Source organism: Tachysurus fulvidraco, chromosome 4 (genome assembly GCF_022655615.1).
Source record: "Tachysurus fulvidraco isolate hzauxx_2018 chromosome 4, HZAU_PFXX_2.0, whole genome shotgun sequence".
NCBI classification, from domain to species: domain Eukaryota; kingdom Metazoa; phylum Chordata; class Actinopteri; order Siluriformes; family Bagridae; genus Tachysurus; species Tachysurus fulvidraco.
The window spans coordinates 4,132,362-4,153,686 of record NC_062521.1 but is presented as its reverse complement, the minus strand read 5'-3'; the positions used below and the strand labels follow the sequence as shown (position 1 = coordinate 4,153,686).

The following is a 21,325-nucleotide window of genomic DNA, read 5'->3' as shown; positions in this document are numbered from 1 at the left end:
AAGCAGGAAAATGGGCAAGAGTAAGGACCTGAGCAACCTTGACGCGGGTCAAATTGGGGGCTAGATGAGTGACATTCACGTGGTTGCTGGTTTGACACGTAGCACCTACTTAAATGTTTGCAGACCTTTTAAAGTACACCTCGGTAATTGGCGTAATGATATTCCCTAATGGCAGTAGCTTTTTCTTTCAACAGAATAATGCTACCTGCTGTATTGCAGAAATTGTTTTTGAGTGGTTTCTGAATGGTTCCTGGATATCAAGCCAATCCAGCATCTGTGGGATGTGTTGGACAAACAATTCCCATCCGTGGACAAACAATTCCCACCATTAGGGATCTGCTGCTAACATCTTGGTCCCAGATACCACAACACACCTGCCAAGGTCTTGTAAAGGTCAGAGCAGTTTTGGTGGCCAAAGGGATGTTTCTGGTTGTTTGGTCTATGTATAGGCATAATTATAAATATTATGTCTATGTATAGACATAATATTACTTATTATTCATCAGTTCTGATAAATAAGGAGATTTGATTCATGCTGTTTGGAAGACCTTAGTGATAGCAATATGATAAAAGATGAATGTATATTTTAGTTATTTTTATTTTCTTCGGCTCAATATGAGGTTTAAATGTAAAGTCATGCCACTCTTTTGCTCACCTGGTGAGCTTCCGTGTCACGATGGAGAGCTGTTCTCGGCATAAAATCAGGCACTCAGGTCTCATCATTCACTTGTTCTCTCACCTCCCCTCAGCTTTTTTATGTGAGGAGTCAATTCTCACTTTGTCTCCATCTCCATCAGTTATTTTCTCTCCGTCTTGTCACACGACCGACGAAAAAGTTCTGTAAAACACATTGCTAGCATTACCATGGGACCGGGCAGGAAGTGATCCGCAACTATCTTCCTCCCAATATCTCAGAAAATTGAAACGATAAATTCTTTCCCCCTGCAATCTATTCCACCTCTCTCTATTTTGCTCTCTCTCTCTCTCTCTCTCTCTCTCTCTCTCTCTCTCTCTCTCTCTCTCTTGCGATCTCTCTTTTATTTGCTGTACAAATATGAGTCTTGTGGCAGCCAAGACGCTGAACCCATCCTCTACTGTCTGAGGAACAATGAAGCAATCAGCACCCCGACTTGAGGATAACCAGAAATCTTTTTTTTTCTTTTTTTTATCATCTGCGACTGCTTTCTTGTCAGATTCCGACTTCCGTAGCATCAATAAGTGGAACTTTATAATGATGAGATGTTTGCGAATATAGTTTTGTGCACAGCAGAATAAGTGAACTTTTCATAACGCACACAAAACATCACAAAGATTTCTGTGCTTTCTTTCTTTATATATAGTTACATATTTATATATAGTCAATATATAGTATGTATTAGATTAGATTAGATTAGATTAGATTAGATTAGATTCAACTTTATTGTCATCACACATAGCAATACAAGGCAACGAAATGCAGTTTAGGTCTAACCAGAGTACAATAGCAGTAAGTGCAGGATATACAGTGTGTACAAGATTTAGATAAGTTAAATAAAATGGTAATATGGAAGTGATTTACAGATGTGTGTGTGTGCTATGAACATAATATACAGATGGCTATAATTATAACTGAAATTTACAGAAGGATGCAACAAAATACGGCTATTGCTTTAAACAGTAATTTACAGATGTGTATGTACCAAGAATATAATATACAGGTGAATATACAGTATATGTACTATGAACATAATATACAGTACAGACCAAAAGTTTGGACACACCTTCTCATTCAAAGAGTTTTCTTTATTTTCATGACTATGAAAATTGTAGATTCACACTGAAGGCATCAAAACTATGCATTAACACGTGTGGAATTATATACGTACATAACAAAAAGGTGTGAAACGACTGAAAATATGTCATATTCTAGGTTCTTCAAAGTAGCCACCTTTTGCTTTGATTACTGCTTTACACACTCTTGGCATTCTCTCGATGAGCTTCAAGAGGTCGTCACCTGAAATGGTCTTCCAACAGTCTTGAAGGAGTTCCCAGAGATGCTTAGCACCTGTTGGCCCTTTTGCCTTCACTCTGAGGTCCAGCTCACCCCAAACCATCTCGATCGGGTTCAGGTCCGGTGACTGTGGAGGCCGAGTCATCTGGTGCAGCACCACATCACTCTCCTTCATGGTCAAATAGCCCTTACACAGCCCGGAGGTGTGTTTGGGGTCATTGTCCTGTTGAAAAGGTGGTGTCCAAACTTTTGATCTGTACTGTACATAACATAATATAATATGTATATATAATATAATATGTAGTTCTAGGGACCCCAAGGGACCCCAAAGGACCCCAAAGGACCAAGAAATCAATTTAAAAAACAGCTTGACTTTAAATAAACGTAAGTTTAATGAAAAAAATTCGAACGTTTTTTTGACTCATCTTCCTATATTTCCCTGATGAGGTCTCTAGGTAAAAAATGGTCAAGAACCCTCGTTTTATACGTTTGACTCATTTCCGTGACCTGAGATGATGATGATGATGATGATGATGCACATCAATCTCGCTCCGCTCTGCTTCCTCACTACCCGCTAATGGCGGGCCAAACCGTTTTCTTCTTCTTCTTTTTTTTTTGCCCGTAGCATTCACAGGCTTATTTGATTTTTGGTGTAATCGCTGACTGAGGTACAGCTAAAGTGAAACTGTCCATCAGAGATGCTGTTCAGTGGGTGATGATTATATTCCCCTTCTTTATCATTTCATCTTCTCTTCCTACACAAAGCCGCTTCGAGTTTCCAGTTCTAAACATTCATAAAACAACAGAATACACCGTTACTCTCTGTATCTGTCTTCTGTCTCTTTATTCTGTCTCGCTTTTTTCTGTGTTTTTCACCATCTGTTTTTCTTTTTTCTATTTGACTTTATCTGATATATCTTTTTATTTTGTCTGTAACTTCTTTTCTCATATACTGTATCTCTCTCTCTGTGTATCCCTCACTGTCTCTCTCAGTGTATCCCTAACTGTCTCTCTTTGTGTATCAATCACTGTCTCTCTCTCAGTGTATCCTATACTGTCTCTCTCAGTGTATCCCATACTGTCTCTCTCAGTGTATCCCATACTGTCTCTTTCAGTGTATTCCATACTATCTCTCAGTGTATCAGTCACTGTTTCTCTCTGTGTATCCCTCACTGTCTCTCTCATTGTATCAATCACTGTTTCTCTCTGTGTATCCCATACTGTCTCTCTCAGTGTATCCCATACTGTCTGTCTCAGTGTATCAGTCACTGTCTCTCTCTGTGTATCCCTCACTGTCTCTCTCATTGTATCAATCACTGTTTCTCTCTGTGTATCCCATACTGTCTCTCTCAGTGTATCCCATACTGTCTCTCTCAGTGTATCCCATACTGTCTCTCTCAGTGTATCAGTCACTGTTTCTCTCTGTGTATCCCTCACTGTCTCTCTCATTGTATCAATCACTGTTTCTCTCTGTGTATCCCATACTGTCTCTCCTCTCTGTTTTCCTTACTGTCTCTCAGTGTATCAATCGCTGTCTCTCTCAGTGTATCCTTCACTGTCTCTATGTATCCCTCACTGTCTCTCTCAGTGTATCCCTCACAATCTTTCTTGGTGTATCCCTCACTGTCTCTCTCAGTGTATTCCTTATTGTCTCTCTTGGTGTATCTCTCACTGTCTCTCTCTATGTATCCCTCACAGTGTCTCTCTCTCTCTCTATGAATTCCATCACTGTATCTCTTGGTGTATACCTCACTGTCTCTCTCGGTGTATTCCTCACTGTCTCTCTCTGTGTATTCCTCATTGTCTCTCTTGGTGTATCTCTCACTGTCTCTCTCTATGTATCCCTCACAGTGTCTCTCTCTCTATGAATTCCATCACTGTATCTCTTGGTGTATACCTCACTGTATCTCTCGGTGTATTCCTCACTGTATCTCTTGGTGTATTCCTCATTGTCTCTCTTGGTGTATCTCTCACTGTCTCTCTCTATGTATCCCTCACAGTGTCTCTCTCTCTATGAATTCCATCACTGTATCTCTTGGTGTATACCTCACTGTATCTCTCGGTGTATTCCTCACTGTATCTCTCGGTGTATTCCTCACTGTATCTCTTTGTGTATCTCTCACTGTCTCTCTCGGTGTATCCCTCATTGTCTTTCTTGGTGTATCCCTCACTTTATCTATCTCCCATGCTGTTTATCAGTTCATTTTTGCTGTGGCATGTTTGTTTTCTCTCCTCACCCCTCTTTACTGTAACATTATTTGATTCACTTAAACAGGTGGTCTAATACTACTGACTAATTAGTGTGAATAATAATAATAACAATCTCTGGAACATTCAGTCACAACATCAATATTCTCTCTCTCTCTCTCTCTCTCTCTCTCTCTCTCTCTCTCTCTCTCTCTCTCTCTCTCTCTCTCTTCCCCTCTCTTTTTGACTCTCCCTCCCACTCTGTGAGTAAGTACACTCCTTCTTCTGTTGGAGTGATTAAAGTCTGGTGAACTGCAAAGCTGATTGCGTTTTAAAGAACGTCCCTATGCTTTTGAGATATTTGCAGATAGGAGATTACACCGGGTTGAGGGCTACATGGAGTGTTAAATCCAACACTGGGACTGAAATAGCATGTTGAATCAGATCGAGTGCGCTGGCACCATGATCAGCTCCTCGCTCTCTCATCAGTAAATTAGAGAAAAGTTAATGGCCTAGCCGTTCATCTTTTCAGGCTCTCAAAGCACCTCTTACCTCCCTCACACACACACACCTACATTTCCCATCTGCCCTAGCCATACAGATGGAGGTCTTTTCAGGGTCTTCGACATAAACAAAAATACACATTCTTATAGTACACCGAAAATGTGAAAAAGCAGAATTGTGCAGAATTAGTGTGCAACATAAATTATTTGAGTGGAAAGAAAGAAAGACAGAAAGAAAAAAGACAGAAAGAAACGAGTAATGAGAAGTCGAATATATTTTTTTTACCGTAACATGTAACTACCTCGGATTCTAACTAGTCAGCAATTGAATACAATTACTTTTGAAATTAATTTATAGAAGTAAGTCGGTGTTCATGTGGAACGATATCAAATATTAATCAAACATTTAATATATTTAATTATTTGCTTTTTTTTCCATATCATTTATATTTCACTTTCTATTCATATATTTTCCTAACAGTTAATGATTAACACAAACAAAAATGCCCACATATAACTGTCTTAGGACGTGTTGTCATGTTATTTTTATAATTACTGATCTTCTTTAGTTGTAGAATAAAATATTCACTAGAATTATTATTATTATTATTATTTTATTATTATTATTATTATTATTATTATTATTATTATTATTATTATTATTTTATTATTATTATTATTAGAATTTTTTGTGTTTTTTTTAGATTTAATATTTATTTATTTATTTATTTATTTATTTATTTATTTATTTATTTATTTATTTATTTATTTATTTTAGATTTTATTTACTTTTTTGCCTGAGTAATAGGACTGCAGATCTACAGACACAAACTTACTATTCTTACTATTGTTTTTTTTTTCTTCTGACATACACTCTAGACACCCGCATTGGGGTTATTCATCAGAATTGCCTAGAAAGATTGAATATTTTAATTGGAGCATCTGTAATGGCGCACGCTTTAAACAGGTCTGCTGTCGGCTGTCAGAAATCAGAACGAGCCGTGACTTGACTCCAACTGACTAACCCGAACTCTCAGCTGGTGGTGTATCTCCGACATGCCTGATAAAGAGTTGTGTCATGTCGAGACTCCTGAAAGGTCCTGCGTGCTTCTGACAGCGATCGGAAGAAATACAACACGCTAAATATATGTCGAGTATAAGTCAAATAAGCCAAGTCTATGAAAAATGACTAACAGTACTGCGTATCGTATCTCTTAATAAGATAGTTTTGATTTGTCTGTTTCAACAAACTTCATATTAACGTCTGAAAAATCTGTCACTACGACTTCACAAGCGAGCTTAGCATCTGCTTGCTAGCTACTAAAGCTAGACATAGAAGCAGACAAGATCTGAAGAAGGAACAGACAATTAAAAACCTTCACTTTAGCACTTAAGTAAAAGAGAAAGTAAAGTCATTCAGTCGTTTCTAATCTCTCAGGAAGATGTATTAGCTGCAGTTGTATTTTCTAGTAAATACGAGCGAATGAATGAGTCAGTGAGCGAGTTCCAAATCATCGCATCTCCTCAAATAACCTTAAATATCTGTCTGTAGGTTGTGACATAATCCAATTTTTCAGAAAACTGCTTCTTTTTTTTGCTCATCTTTCTTCCTACAGTACTCTGTTTTATAAACCCAGATAAAAAACTCTTTCATGTGCATGAAAAGGTTTTCAAGAGAAAAAAAAAAAGACCTTCATCCATATACGGTTCCTATTGAACCGAACATAAGAGCATATTCAAAAGCACATTTCTTGTCGCCTCACGGAGCTTTCGCCAGTATTTTTATTTTATCGTATTGTATTTATTAATGCATTTTTACATATTGTATTTTTTTTTGCTTCCGGATATTTTACAGTAACAGAAAAACACAAAACAACTCATTCGAGTCAGAGAGAAAGCTGTATGTCATGCTTTTGCAATGACAAATCAATTCCACAGAGTAGAATACAAAAAAAATCTATGCAAAAAGACCTGCGTTATGTTTTGCCAGACTTTCCGACGACTTTAAAAGGACTCAGAGTTCATCAAAATTTGTGTGTTTGACATTTTAAGAGTCCCTTGATTGAGAACTCTCTGGAACGGTTTAAAAATGACATTTTGAAAGTAGTGGACTTTGAATTTCAGCTTGATTTGATTTAATAATAATAATAATAATAATAATAATAATAATAATAATAATAATAATAGAGAAATCGCAATTTTGTGTTTTGTCTTGTTTTTTCCCTCTGGATTTTTTCTTAGCATTTGTTTAATGGCATAGATTAAGGACGAAATCGAATGTGTGATGCGTTGTCCAATCACATGTTCTGCTTTTTTTTTATTTTTTTTTTAGATTTTTTATTTTTTATTTTTGTAGCACAGCAATTTTCAACGATTACATTTCTTTTATTTATTAATAAAGAAGGTGCATTTTTTTAACTCATCGTTCAATGGCAAGTTCCTGTTATGACTTACATTATAGCAGCTATGAACAGCTTGTCTCGAGGTTAATAATAAAACAGAGTCATGCAGCTTGACGTCCAATCAGAATCGGGAACAGAAACGGCGTTTTTAATATGTGTATTCTGGCAATTTTAGAAATAATTAAAAAATATATAAAAGGATGACAGCCAGGTTTATTAATGTATTTGGTGTAATAAGACATGATACATAAGACTTTACATCTCAGCAGCTTGAGGGATTTAAAAGAATGGTCGTTCTGTATCCTCTGAATCCCTGGTGGATTAATTTCTTTCATTCGACACTGAACACTGCTTTCTCAAAATTGTGTACCAACCAGCATTCAGTACACTTAATCTCTTTAGTATGAGGTACATGTATTCACAGTTAAGTATATGTTCATGTGGGAAGACGGAGAGACCTTTTTAGAGCTGTGTATCCGAAGATGATCACAGCATCATATCTGCTCTGCGTACTGTAAACCTCTCGTCGTCTTGTCTTCCAGCTCCTCCAGCTTTGAAACTCTCAGTTAACGAGACCTATGTGGTGGACCCAGGCCAGGATGTCACCATGTCGTGTGAGGTCACAGCAGGTTTCCCGACGCCTACCGTGACCTGGGCGCGATACCCCTCCCCCTTGCCGCGTCGAGCCATCATCCGTGGTGGTTCTCTAACTCTGCGCTCCGTCACTCCAGCTGACTCGGGGCTCTACAACTGCACCGCTGTCAACAATGTGGGCAACCCAGCCAGGAGAAACGTCAACCTCGTTGTTAGAAGTATGTGTGTATTACACTATCTGTATTTATACTCTTCATCCTTTGTATATTTTCCAATTGCATAAAGGATTTATCACGAATTTGTTCTCCTGTTGCACTCCTGTATGTCTGGAATGTACTGTACCATTTAGATCAGGGGTATTCAGATAAGCTTTCAGGGTGAAGTTTAAAATTCCCTACATATGAATAACGGGATAAGCAACTAACCTGGATAGCAACAGTTTTAATCATAAGTAGCCAGTTTATGGCTATAAATATTAAGAGTTAAGGTTTTGTACTGGTGCTTCATAGCAACATTAGACAAACAACTTCCAAAATGTTGAGATTTCTATATAGTTACACAAAATTAAATGCACGTGATTGGATAACTAAAGGATCTGGTATAGAATCCAATCCCGTTCCTGTTTGGAAAAGTCAAGACATCAGAACTAAGGTTTGTATACAGACCAGAGTCTGGCCAGATAACAACCCCTAGTCTAGATCCCACAAGGCTGCTAGTTTGCTGATTTGGACCTGTTGGAAAATTGTCCTCTTTCTTTTATCCACCTGGCTTTTTTTCTGTTTTCGATTCCGCCCAGCAATGAAGAACCTGACGTTCCAGATCACGCCTGATTCGAACAAGGACAGCGAGAGCATCCAGATGGGTCGTGACCTCAAGCTGTCGTGCCACGTGGACGCTCAGCCCCAGGATAAGGTCAACTACACCTGGTACAAGAACAATGCCCCTGTGAACCCGTCAGACAGTCTCATTGTGCTGCGCAGTGACCCGGATATGCCCCCTGGCACCAGCAGCCTGGAGATTGTGGACATGAAGTTCCGGGATCAAGCCACCTACAGCTGCCTAGCCAACTTTCCTGGCAGTAATGTTCTCGAACTCAGAGTGGACATCAACATCACACAAAGCAGCGGTGAGCAGACATTTCATCTCCTTTACTTTTTCTTTACCCCTTTCTGTCTTCAGTCATGTTTTATTCATAGTAACTATAATAAGCATTTTACTGTACAGTATATGAGTAAAGTTATAAGGACAATCTTCGAAAAAACATCAACTTAAACGGCTTCTTGTAGACTTTCATCCCTTAGAATACATCTAAGTTCAAACAGTAAAAATCCTGGACGTTTTGGCCTTCCACATTTCAATAAAGTGTAGATGTTACTTCAACATCAGCCGGTTATCTTCCATCAGGATAAATGAAGCTTTACAAGGCTTACAAATAAGTAGTAGCTTTGGTTTCCTTTGTGTTTTAGGGCAGCGTGTAAGAATTGGCTTCTGAATGTTCTAATTGGTGAAAGGTGCTTGGACCCCGTACAGTAGCTTGCATTTTAAAATCTGCTGCGATAATATCCTTATCTGAGGGTATTGAGCAGACAAATAATGATTAGCTTTGGGGTTGCACTAATTGATAACAAAGCTCATTATAGATCTATTACCATTACACCAAAGATGAACAGTGAGTTAAAGAACATTCCGGAAGTCTGTAGTGTTTGAACGGCGGACTCTGGTCTGCAGGTGTATTGAATATAAGGATACTTGGTAACGACTGTGTGTTCAGATTATATCTAGGGCATCAGTTCCGGTAGCTGGTCATCTTAACTTTTGTGCAAGAGTGGGCGGTCCGGCTATCTTTACTCGCATGCGGTAGAGAGCCTTTAATTTCCGGCGGAGTGGGCAGACAGTACGGATTGGTCAAACTTTGTGCTGGAGGATTCAGCTCTACATCCGTCCCATTTTTAACACACTCAGTTTGGCACCGGTGAGGCATCTCAACAGATTTTTGGTTATCTACTGTACCCAAACCTCTGTTTTACTCAAACCTACCTCAAATCAAGCTAATTTATCGTTGGTCACGAATGCCTTTGAAAATGGAATTATATTCAGATTCAAATCGGATTAAAGATGGAGTTTTCTTCCATCGCTGTTAGAGTGAGCAGGATTTGGACTTTTAAGGTGTTGCAACTTAAAATCAAGCATCGCGTTAGTCCGGGCAGGCGACGTCGTCAAGCATGCATCAGCTGTTCATGACGTGCACCAATCCGGTACAACTTCCGGAATTGCCGACCCTTTAAATTCCCATTCTTCGAGCCGCATCGCTGCTGCTGCGATTTAAGCTCCCTCCTCCAACCCCGACTCCTCCTAGCCAGAACCCGTTGTAATCTTCATGTATTCGTTTTTTTTCTTCTCTTTTCCCCCCTCTCTCTTTAATTTTATTTATCTATTTTCAAAACATGTAAGTGAGCATATTAATACTATGCATGATTAATGGTTCTGCTGCTATGAAAAGGGGGTCTATTTTATTCTCCAGTCGCTGCTCTCACCGCTCCGTCTATTTGGCCCAGAACAGAACCATGCCGCCAACACTAACTGAACTACACGAGCATCGCCAAAACCCCTCCAGGTTAATGAGACCATATTTTAAATAAGCATCTTAGGATGGAAAAAGAGCACCATAGATGGTGATCGAGCGAGAGCTGAACTCTTGTCGAATTCAGCTTTTGGGCTTTCCTTTGGAGATGTCCATGGCATATAAAAAAGGAATCAGAAAATCTCCCCTTGTCACCAATTGGTCTTTCCCTCGGGAAACAGTTGTGCATGCTGGGATTCCCTGTGCAGCCTCTGTAATCTCTTGTTCTTTCTTCTTAGGAAGGACCTTTGGCTCACTTTCTTTGTTCTTACTCCTTTCAAAACTTTTGACCTTCTGTGGGTGTTACAGTGGCTTTTTTTGGCTCTGCTCCCTACCATGATCAATCTCCTCTACACTCCTCTCTCTCTCTCTCTCTCTCTCTACTCTTTCTCTCTCTCTACTCTCTCTCTCTCTCTCTCTACTCTTTCTCTCTCTCTACACTTTCTCTCTCTCTTTCTCTCTCTCTCTCGCTCAACACTTTCTCTCTCTCTCTTTCCTCACTCACTCTCTCAGTAATCTTCTCTCTGCTCAGTTCATGCGACACACATTTCCTTTCCAGACCACCCCAGCAAATGTCAGAGATTTAGAATTGCTCCTGCTAAATTCCTTATTTCACATCATTCTTTATTTCTCTCTCTCTCACCTTGATTTAACGTGCTACCTGAAAGTGAATTCACGTCTGTTGACACTCATGCATCTCAGATGTTGCACGTTTAAAATACTATATATGTGTTCAAACATTACAGGCACATAAATTTATTTATTTACTTATTTATTTCACCAAACATAGAACAGAGAATGAAATTGAATACATTACATTCACCAAGCTACCCTGAGAGAGCTGCGAAGAGAAATAAATGCACCACATACATCCAGGGATGTCTACAGTATGTTAGAGGTCTTCTCGGGTCTAATTAAAATGTCCCCGACCCGAAGTGACCCAAATCACTTTTTACCCGAACCCGACATGCATATATATACTCTCACTCACTTTTTTTTTTGAGAAAGTCCCGACCCGAGACAAACCCGGAAAAATTACCCGACCCGACGGCAATTTTTTTTAACCCGACTGGACCCGAATGTTACTTTAGTGTAAACAGGGCAGGGTCCTCCGATCAACAACCCAGACCCTTAACCAGTTGAGCCACCACTGCCCCTAAACGCTACAGCGAGGATTCAAAATTGATTGACAGGTCTGTTTCAACAAAAATTTGCTTGCCGCCAGCAACACGATGTCGCAAGCAGTCTTGGCAAACAGAGGAGAGGTTGGAAAAGGACTCGAGTCGATGCACAGACGCGAGATACAGTAGTTCGGGTCTTCTCGGGTCTGTTTGTTAAAAACACATTCATTTTAAATTACCCGAGACCCGATGCCGCTATTATTATACCCGACCCGTGTCCGAGGTACACGTGAAACTTTTAGACCCGAACCCGCTCCTGTCTCGGGTCGGACCTCGGGTTTTTGGATCTAAGAGGACCCGTGAAGACCTCTATTCTATGTATAACTATTTACATATTATAAATATTGACAACTTTTATCTACAACTCTGAATAAGAGGAAAGTCCCTCATATTTAGGAGAGGGTTGAGTTCTACTTAAGATGAATAAAATAGCCTGTGTGCAGTTCAACAGAGCCTAAACTCAAAAAACCAAAAGACTTGCACTTAAGCCCAGTAAAATTTAGTGGAGTAGAAGATACTGACTGAGGAAGGTGATTTTTCCCTTTGCTAGCAAATTTCAAATGTTGTTCTATTAAAAGAATAAAAAATGAATTCAAATCAGTATATTTCTTACATTTCAATGCAGGAACAATCCTAGTTGCAGTTATCATGGTCATCAAATCTGTTTTTTTTTTTTTAGAATAGCACTTGATCCAACTCATGATATACAGTAATAATGTGTGCTCAGGATGTAGGTGCCAGTGTTGGGGTTCATTTGATGTGCTGTCATATACATTGCATGTAGCCCTGGAGCAAGTTTTCAAAATACTTAAAAGATTTTAAATGTTAGTAATTATCAAAAATCTGTTAAACAATATCTCCTGTATGTCAATAAATTGTAGTTGTTGCTTAAACATCATGGTCACCAACAGCCAATCATCTTTCATCACTCAGGGTAGAAGAAAATCCTATGTAATACTAGAACATTATGGGTTTTTTTTGTTTGTTTGTGAAAGAAAATGATGGTCTGAAATGAGTTTTAGCTTTACACTCATTTCGAGTCCAGATATTGCCGATCTGTATATTTATATCTCTTACTTTTCCCTTTTTTAGTAATTCCTCCAGTTCTGACCGTACCTGTTGGAGGGAGTGTGGTCAATGCGAGTGAAGGTGGGAATGCAGAGCTGGTCTGCCTGGTTGAAGGGAAGCCTCGACCCCCAGTGCTCTGGTCCCGGGCTAATAAAGACTTGCCCATGCCGTCTGGCGAGTGGGTGACGGAAACTCGCGATGGACGCCTCCGCATCACCAACGTCACACGAGATATGGCAGGGGTATATCGATGCCAAACGGCACCGTACAATGGCCTCAACATCAAGCGCAGGCTGTCGCAGGTGCAGCTCAATGTGGAGTGTAAGTACTCGTGTGTTGAATCTGTACTACAGTCCAACTACAACCACATTATTTACCACCTTTTATAATAGAGCAACTTCACTCCTAAATACCCCCAGCAACACCCACCTTTCTCCGCTCACAGTGGATTTTCAAGCTTTCATCATTTGACTAAAATCATTGCTTACCCTGATTTACACAGAGCTATTACACAAATTGATGGCAGGACATAAAACACCATTATAAATAAAAAAACACAGCGATGAAGAGTTCAGAATTTTGTCACAATAAATGCTGTGATTAGATCTGGTTTGATGAAGCTTGTTCTAAGTGCTGTTAATCTGGGCCTTAACACAGAGCTTTGAGTGAGTTCCTTTGGGACATGTCCAACAACCACACACACACACACACTCACACATACACACACACACGCACACAAACAACATATTCCATTAAAACACTCCTAAAAGATGCCTATTATCATTGTGTTTAAATGCGGCCTTTTGGAAGCAGCTCATGCGTTAATGCATTTACGCTCTCAATAATGCGTCCATTATGACGCCTGCCGAAAGTGTGTTCCCTAAGAGCCCAAGCTAAAGAGGCTCAGAGTTCATTAGCGTCGAGGATAACTCAGTATCATTCAAAGCTCTTCAGTCCTTTTCTCACGAGGCCATTAGCCCAGAGCGATGTACTACGCCGTAATAATGTAGGTTATGTATTGAACTTGGTCTTGCAGAACTGATCCCCTGTGAGCATTAGGCACAAGTAGGAACACAGACAAAAGGGTTCGGGGATAAATTTGGAAGACTCGCAGGATTTCTGAGCCAGACATGAGCTGCGTAAACATTGTAGACATATGTATGCATAGTGCTTAGATGCAAATGAACGCTGTGTCCCAAATGATGTACTCTTGAAGACACAACAAGGGATAATTTAAAACTTTTGTAAGACGTGTAGTCCAACGGAGTGCCGTCGACCATCTTGGAAATGTTTTTCTCGTTCGGCATCGGCGCCTGATAGCCCCACCCCCTTTTCCACCACGTAACAAAGCTGTGATTTTCGAGGGCATGTTGTGTCCAACGTTCCACTTGAAATGCTCTTGTTCTTGTTGGAATATTTAGAATGAACACACTAGTCACTTCAAAACGACGTAGAACATCGCGTAATTAAGGGACGATGATTCTATTGATTATTTCAGTCTTGTCCCGTTGCAAGCACTTTTTCCTGAAAAGTGCCATTGCGAACAATGTTGTACGATGTGTAAATTTAATTGAATTGAACTCATTTGATTGTGTTTTTACTCCTGAACAATCGTAACGTGTGATTTAACCAGCCTCGACTTCCACTTATCCGCTACGATTACGGGTGACATGCTCCCTCCATCCTACCTTGTTTGCTCTGTTTTGTTTGGAGTGAACGATTCACTAAAATGACTGTCATTTTTCACCAGCATCTCTGTAATTACCACAATCGTCTCCTTTCCATTAGCTTATCTCCTATTTTCTGTTTTCTTTATACACCCACTCTACTTTCTCTCCCTTGTTCTCCCAGTGTAGCCTTTTCATGACTCATCTTCTCCTTCGTTGGTTAACCGTCGTTCGTCGTGAGGTCAAAAGTTGTGCCATTGAAGCTACCACCAATAAGGAAAACCTTTATTTCCAAGAGTGTGCACACTAAACACAGCACATTTTCTTATTGTAAGGGATGTAATTGCTGCACAGGTCAAACCATAGACCTGTGATCTGTTGCCCTAGGTCACGGCTATACAAATACCCGAGGAGTCTCGTTGGTTTTGGATGGGAAACCAAACAGGATGTGAAGAATAAGTTGTCTCAGCCTCTACCGTTCCCTGTAGACTTCCTTTCTCTGGCATTACAGATACTTCCCACAGAGACAGTTGGCTTTACCTTATAATTCCCACTTAATGTTTTGCCAGCATGGTGGTACCCACATGGGGCTTCGCCATCTTGTAAATGAGGGCCGCGTTCACGGGAGAAGCTTGTGTACGGGTTGGCGAATGCAGAGTACGAGCGAGATTCGAGGATTATATGTGGAAGAATAAACAAGTTTGTAAACACGTTTTTAATGAAGGGAGGGTTACGTACGAGGGGCTTTTAGTTCGGGTTCATTTCATCATTATAAAATGATTATGTTACCATTTGATGACTTGGATTCATCTAATTCGAGTTCTTCATGATCTGTGTTTTTTTTTTTCAAATCTAAAAGCCGTAATTAATAGCTAACATTAGCATGGGGAAAATCTGATTATGTACAATTACGGTACAACAGCCAGTATTGAAGGCTCACTCGTTGAGTTAATCGATCGCCTTTATGCTAATTACATGTGAATGAAAGGAACAAGAGCAGTTTCACCAGACCCCAAAAGAAAGGCTCTTACTCCTGTGTTTATTTCAGAAGATATAAAAAAACAAAAGAAAATTTTTACTTGCTTAACTCTAGAATAGGAAGTCTAAGGAATGGTTAAAAAAAACAAAAATATGTAAGAAATAAAACAGTGTTGGTGGTGGGATGGAGTCTGATCGAAACGTTAATGATATGCCAATTTTTCTTTTTAATCATGTTTTTTTTAACCATTCATAGTTTCACTTAATGTCGTGGAACATCATTGGATCTTGTTTGTTCCTGTTATTCTTGGAACGAACAAAGGATTCAAATATGCCATCATCTCCTGTTAAATTGTTCCAGTTTTGTCCTTTTATTTTGTAACTGGTTGTGTGGTGAGAACCCATAAAGCCCTCATTCATTCATTCATTCATTCATTCAGACTTTCCTGTGGTGATAAACTTTATCTTTGACTATGATACAAATATCAACAATTGCATGCTTTTTTTCTGTGTGTATCTGGAATAACCACCGTTCAATGATATAAATGCAATATGGTTAGAATGGCCTACCATTAATTTATCAACGAGAACCTTTTGACCAATCAGAACTGCACATGTAATAATGATTTCATTTGCAATTCCAAAGTGAAGTTTGTTCATTTCTCTGTAGTTAGCGGAGACTCCACCAACCGCTATATGAAACAATAAGAGATGAAAAAAAAACAGAAATGCAGCTCTTCTTTACACCATTTTTTTACCATCTCTTCTTTTCAGACCCTCCTGTGGTGGACCCGGTCTACCAGGATGTCCGCTCTCCGAACTACAAGCCTGTCATTTTGCGCTGCATAGTTCTCAAGTCTAATCCGAACCGCGTAGCTAACGCGCGCTGGTATCGGAACACGATTCCGATCCGCACTCCACCCGTGGACCCTCAAGACGTCCCTCAGCTCCGCTTTACACTCGATCCCACCAACAACGGCACGTACGAGTGTAAAGTCAGCAACGGGGTCGGCACCTCTTCTTGCACCTTCCTCGTCTCAGGTACCCGGTCTGTTATATCATTTACAGTTATAAACAGTGTAAAGAATGTGAAACCGTATAAGAACTCATCATCAGGTTTGAGAATCCTCACGAGGGCCGGGTGTATGAGAAAAAAATAAAACACGATAAGACGGTTTTAGAACATTGGAGATACGAACAACGGTTCATTAGCATTAGCATATCAGCACATCAGTCTATGTTTCAACACTCACAACCATGTAAACATGAACGTCCTGAGGGTTTCTCGTTCAGTCCGTTCTCTTAACTAGATTTCTTCTCAGAAATAACTATTTGTTATGTCTGAAGCTTTGCTGGCTCCTGTCATGACCTCTTCATCCAAAACAATCAGAAAGCAGACAAAATAATAACAAATCGCTTTGTGTTTGCAAAACGTCTATCGATAGTTTTTTTTGAAGATCAAGTATATAATTGCCATACAAACTAAGTTTCCGATAAATACAAGATGCAGTTTTCCCAAATCCCCGAACCTCTGCTTTGTCTATGAAAGCTTTAAGCCGCCTTTGCTCTAAACACATTTCCTGTGCTTTATTCATCACTCGCTCAAACAAACCGGAACAAAAGGAAAGGAGCTCTTAAAGGAAACGAAGTAAAAACAGGCACGATTTTTGTTACGGTTTCGTGCGAGCGCAGGTGCTCCGTCAGTGTTCACACACACAGTACATCTGTCACACACACATATCTCACACTAATATATCTCACACACACCTACATGCAGCTCTCACACACCTACACACACACACACACACACCTCTAATGATGAGATACAAGTGTACAGGTCTGCAACGCTGCTGCATGTTCCTGATATCCAAACTCATTATCCATGTTTCATACGAACCTAACGTTATTGTGGACGTGCGTCTCGTTACGCTGAAGAGAAGATCAAGCTGTAATTAGAACAGTTTTAATCACGGTTCAAATATAGCGATAACACCATACTGTAGCTCACATGTACATTTGTGTTTAAAAATCCATCAGGGATAAGTTTCAAGCTTCCTGAAAGTTTCATTCCAACATAAGTTCATTTTCTTTAGTAATATCATCCACGTCATAAAATTTCCTATAACAATAAGGTAGTCTGAAGGCTACGCTAAATTATACACTTCTAAAAAAAAAAAAAAAAAAACCCAACAATTTCAATTACAGTGATACTTCGAGATACGAGTGCATTGACATACGAATATTTTTAGAAACGAGCTGTGATTCGACCAAATTTTTGCCATGAGATACGAGCAAATTTTTGAGATATGAGCATCCGAGCCGCCGCCGCCGAAACAAAGATCCCCAACAAAAACATGTGAGATACGAACATCCGAACCGGTTTTTATTAAAAGGTCCGGCAGAAATTAGTGAGGAAAGAGTGACAAAAAAAAAAAGCCAAAAACAAGTGAAGAGAAAAGCGATGAAGAAAATCAAGCGAAATTAATGTAAAGAAAACAGAAATTGTAGCAATTAAGTTCAGTTACGTTAAGAGAATTTTAGTTAAGTTCACTAAATTTTAGTGAAGTTTAGTTAAGTTCCATTTAAGTGTAAAGTAGCATTAAGAGTGTACAGTAGCGAGTAAGTGAACGAAAGTGAAAGTGTAATTCCTCCTAACTCCTCCGCCTGTTTACTCCTCCCTCAACCTCCGTGCGCATCTTCCGTTAACTCAAGTCGTCTGATCTCAAATAATACACATTATAGTAAAACCAGTTTATTTTTTTAACATTCTCTTTTATTACTGTATGTTTTTATACAATATTTGTCATTTATAAATACAGGTACTGACTATTTTTCATATTCAAAACACATAAACAAAACAACTGGAGTGGAATTTTGCGAGCTGGAACGGATTAATGGGATTTCAATTCATGTAAATGGGGAAAATTGTTTTGAGATACGAGCAATTTGAGATACAAGCGAGGTCACGGAACGAATTAAACTCGTATCTCGGGGTATTACTGTACTTCCGTTTTTGTGATGATGTTAAGAGTAGACATTTTTCCTCACTGCTGTTGCCTCTGGTTTGCAGTTTGAGTTCGAGTCCTGATGTCTGATGTCTGGAATAACCCGCCTTGAGAATCTTAACAGCCTAATATTCCTATCCGGGGGTCCCGATGACGCTGTTTTACGATGGTTAAAAGTGCCGAATAAAACCGTACAGATATTTCATTTCACAGAGGGAGTCCTGTTTATATGGGAACAGTGTGAGATTTTTATTTATTTTTTTTATTGTTTTTAGCAGTACAGAAATGACTCCAAGCACGTGATAAACAGAAATGGACTTCCATTGAATTGAATTGAAATGGATGTAAAATAAAAGATTGACAAATGTTGCTAATAAGGTGAAATTATAGAGAGTATAAATATGATACGATTTAGCAGAGGTACTAAACCACCTTAACCCACTTGTAGGATTTTTTTTCTTCCCTTATAAAGTGAAAAGCTCATCTCTGCCTCAGTGAAACATCTTTCTCAGCCTGGCAGCCAAAAGTGTACTATTGCTATCATCTGGATTCATCTAACCACTGCTCACAGTTAGAGCTCTCTCTCTCTCTCTCTCTCTCTCTCTCTCTCTCTCTCTCTCTCTCTCTCTCTCTCTCTCTCTCTCAAAAAAAAAATCTCAGTGATCATTTTGTTCAAGATTACAAGCTGTAACAATCCATTTTCCCCCTTCTGTGAACCAGATACAGTGCTACAAGCCACATTGTTTTCTCTGTTCAAGGCACATTCTGTTATAGCCGTCTTCTTAGGAATAAATTGGGCACTGACCCGTCCATGTTCGTATGCACGGCCTGGTGAAATGAGCTCGAGATTAGTTTTTTACAGACTAGAGGACATCTTCAAAGATTCCCTGAACACAACAGACTGTGTGTGTGTGTGTGTGTGTGTGTGTGTGTGTGTATGCACGCACACTGCATTGGTTTAATTCGACTTCTTAGGTTTTTCCAGCGTGCCGCCTGCAGTATAATTGGGACATGACCCATATTGTGTCAGTCCACATCCACTCATTTAATTTAGAGAACGGTTTAAGAATGTCCGACACGGTATTCGTTTAAACACCGATCTCGCATAGTCACGGTATTCCTGAAGGTTGAGTAAAAATATCACATTTCAGGGTGGAAGTTATTAGAATACCGAGGGCTACTGTTTCAAAAAACTGCACTTTTGAGGAATTGTAAAAAAAAAAAAAAATGTAAAATTTTTTAGATTTTTATTTTTCTCCCTAACGATTAAACATAACCAACTCATCGCTTTTTCCACGTATATAACTTTGGTGATGTGCTAGTGACCAGGCTATCTATTTAAAATCATCAAATACTCTGTAAACAGAAACCCGACGGCGTTCTGACAATTTTTATAACAGATAACAATTCCACCGACAGGAAGGAGTGCCAGTGTTATGCCAGAAAGGCTTAAAAACCCTACATGTGATCTTGATGTAAAGATTTGTGATGTGTTTCGAGACAAGATACCAGACTGTAAATCTACAGTCTCTGCTAGAAAGAAATCAGCCTATTATTCTGCAGTCAGAGATGATTTAAATTCTTTAATCGATGCCTTATTTCCAGATTCTCTTTTGAGTCAAAATGCATTTTCTTTCACTAGTACTAACCTCATGTCAATCATATTTGCATTATAAATTTAATAAGAACGACTTTATTAAGTATTTATATATTTTATTTATTTATTTGTTTGTTTTTGTTCCTCCCAAACCCACCTCAGCTCGACCGTACATCGCCGAATTTTACTTTGACACGCCGAACCCCATCCGCATCCTAAAGGGCAGCAACTACTCTTATAACCTGCAGTGGACGCAGAGAGAACCGAACACTACGGACAAAGTCATCGGCTATTGGATCAGCGTCCAGCAGGTAACATGCAGACGTTCACACACGAGCATGCTTCGAGATGAAGGCTGTAACGCCTCTAATACCCGAGTCTGTCCAGTGCTTCGCATAGATGTTCATATCTGTATTCAGATTTAAACTTTGTGCATTTTGTTTCATGACATTTTCTAAATAAGCTCCTTAATAGCTTCCATTTAAACCTCTGAAACCTTCATTTTTGATGGTGTTCATGAAAATGGTCTTTTTTTGGCCCATGAGCTTCAAATCTGACCACATGCTCAAGCCCACCAACTTCATGCTTGGACACATATGCCTCTTTTCCACCGGAAAGAACCGGGTGCTGGTTCAGAGCTAGCGCTGGTGCTGGTTCAAAGTTGGTTCCAATGGCGAACCTTCTAAGAACCGTTTTGCCTTTCCACCGGCTAGAGAGCCGTCACAGAGCCGAGTGTGACGTCACTGTATACGTGTGACGTGTCCCAGCAACGTTAGCGCAGCGGCGACAAACACGAACACAACAACAATGGCGGATGTTGCTTTACTGTTACTGCTCATGGCTATGTGAGCCTACATTGGCATACAAACGCGGCGAATCCAACGTGTACGTGCAGCTCCGTGTAATCTGTATAAACGGAGGGCGTAATCGAGAAAGTACATAACGTTATTTTATCATTAACACAGAAAAAAAATTAGCCTTAGCATGTAGCTACCTACTATCATGTGTGCTGATAATGTATCATATCACGGTAAAGTAAAAATGTATTAAACATTAGTAAACTTAAGGTACATTATCAAATGCGCTAACAGTAGCCCCGCCCACAGCTCCTGACGCAAGCGGTTCTTAAGTCTAGACCAGCAACGTTTTGGTGGTAGCACTACTTTTCCTGGTTCGGAGCCAGCGCTTTGGTGGTCGAAACAGAAAGAACTGGTTCTAAATTAGGCTCCGAACCAGCACTCAAACTGCCTCGGTGGAAAAGGGGTATTACTGTACAGTACCATCATGGAAGCCACTCTCATGATCTTTAGACCTTAATCCCAGTCCTGAAATACACATGTTTTCCCAGTCAGACTCCCTATGATCTTATGACCCTACTGTATGACCCCCTTTTCTGTTAAGATTTTCATCACATTTTCTATTTGATCCGGAGAACGTATTCATATTCACAGTATCAGAGAGAATCGTCGCACGCACAAATATCGATCGAGCGCAGAATTAATACAGATCCCTAAATATAGACACTGAAAGTTA

General features: G+C 39.6%; 1 protein-coding gene across 1 annotated transcript in view; it reads left to right on the top strand.

Annotated features, from left to right (window-relative positions):
* The window catches only part of LOC113655380 (MAM domain-containing glycosylphosphatidylinositol anchor protein 1), a 196,227-nt gene that overhangs the window by 119,048 nt on the left and 55,854 nt on the right, over window positions 1-21,325 (top strand). Inside the window, exons 7-11 of the mRNA XM_027165890.2 lie at window positions 7,625-7,894; window positions 8,473-8,802; window positions 12,570-12,866; window positions 15,965-16,231; window positions 19,955-20,103. Coding sequence (XP_027021691.1) covers window positions 7,625-7,894; window positions 8,473-8,802; window positions 12,570-12,866; window positions 15,965-16,231; window positions 19,955-20,103 — 1,313 coding nt within the window. The remainder of the gene's footprint in view (window positions 1-7,624; window positions 7,895-8,472; window positions 8,803-12,569; window positions 12,867-15,964; window positions 16,232-19,954; window positions 20,104-21,325) is intronic.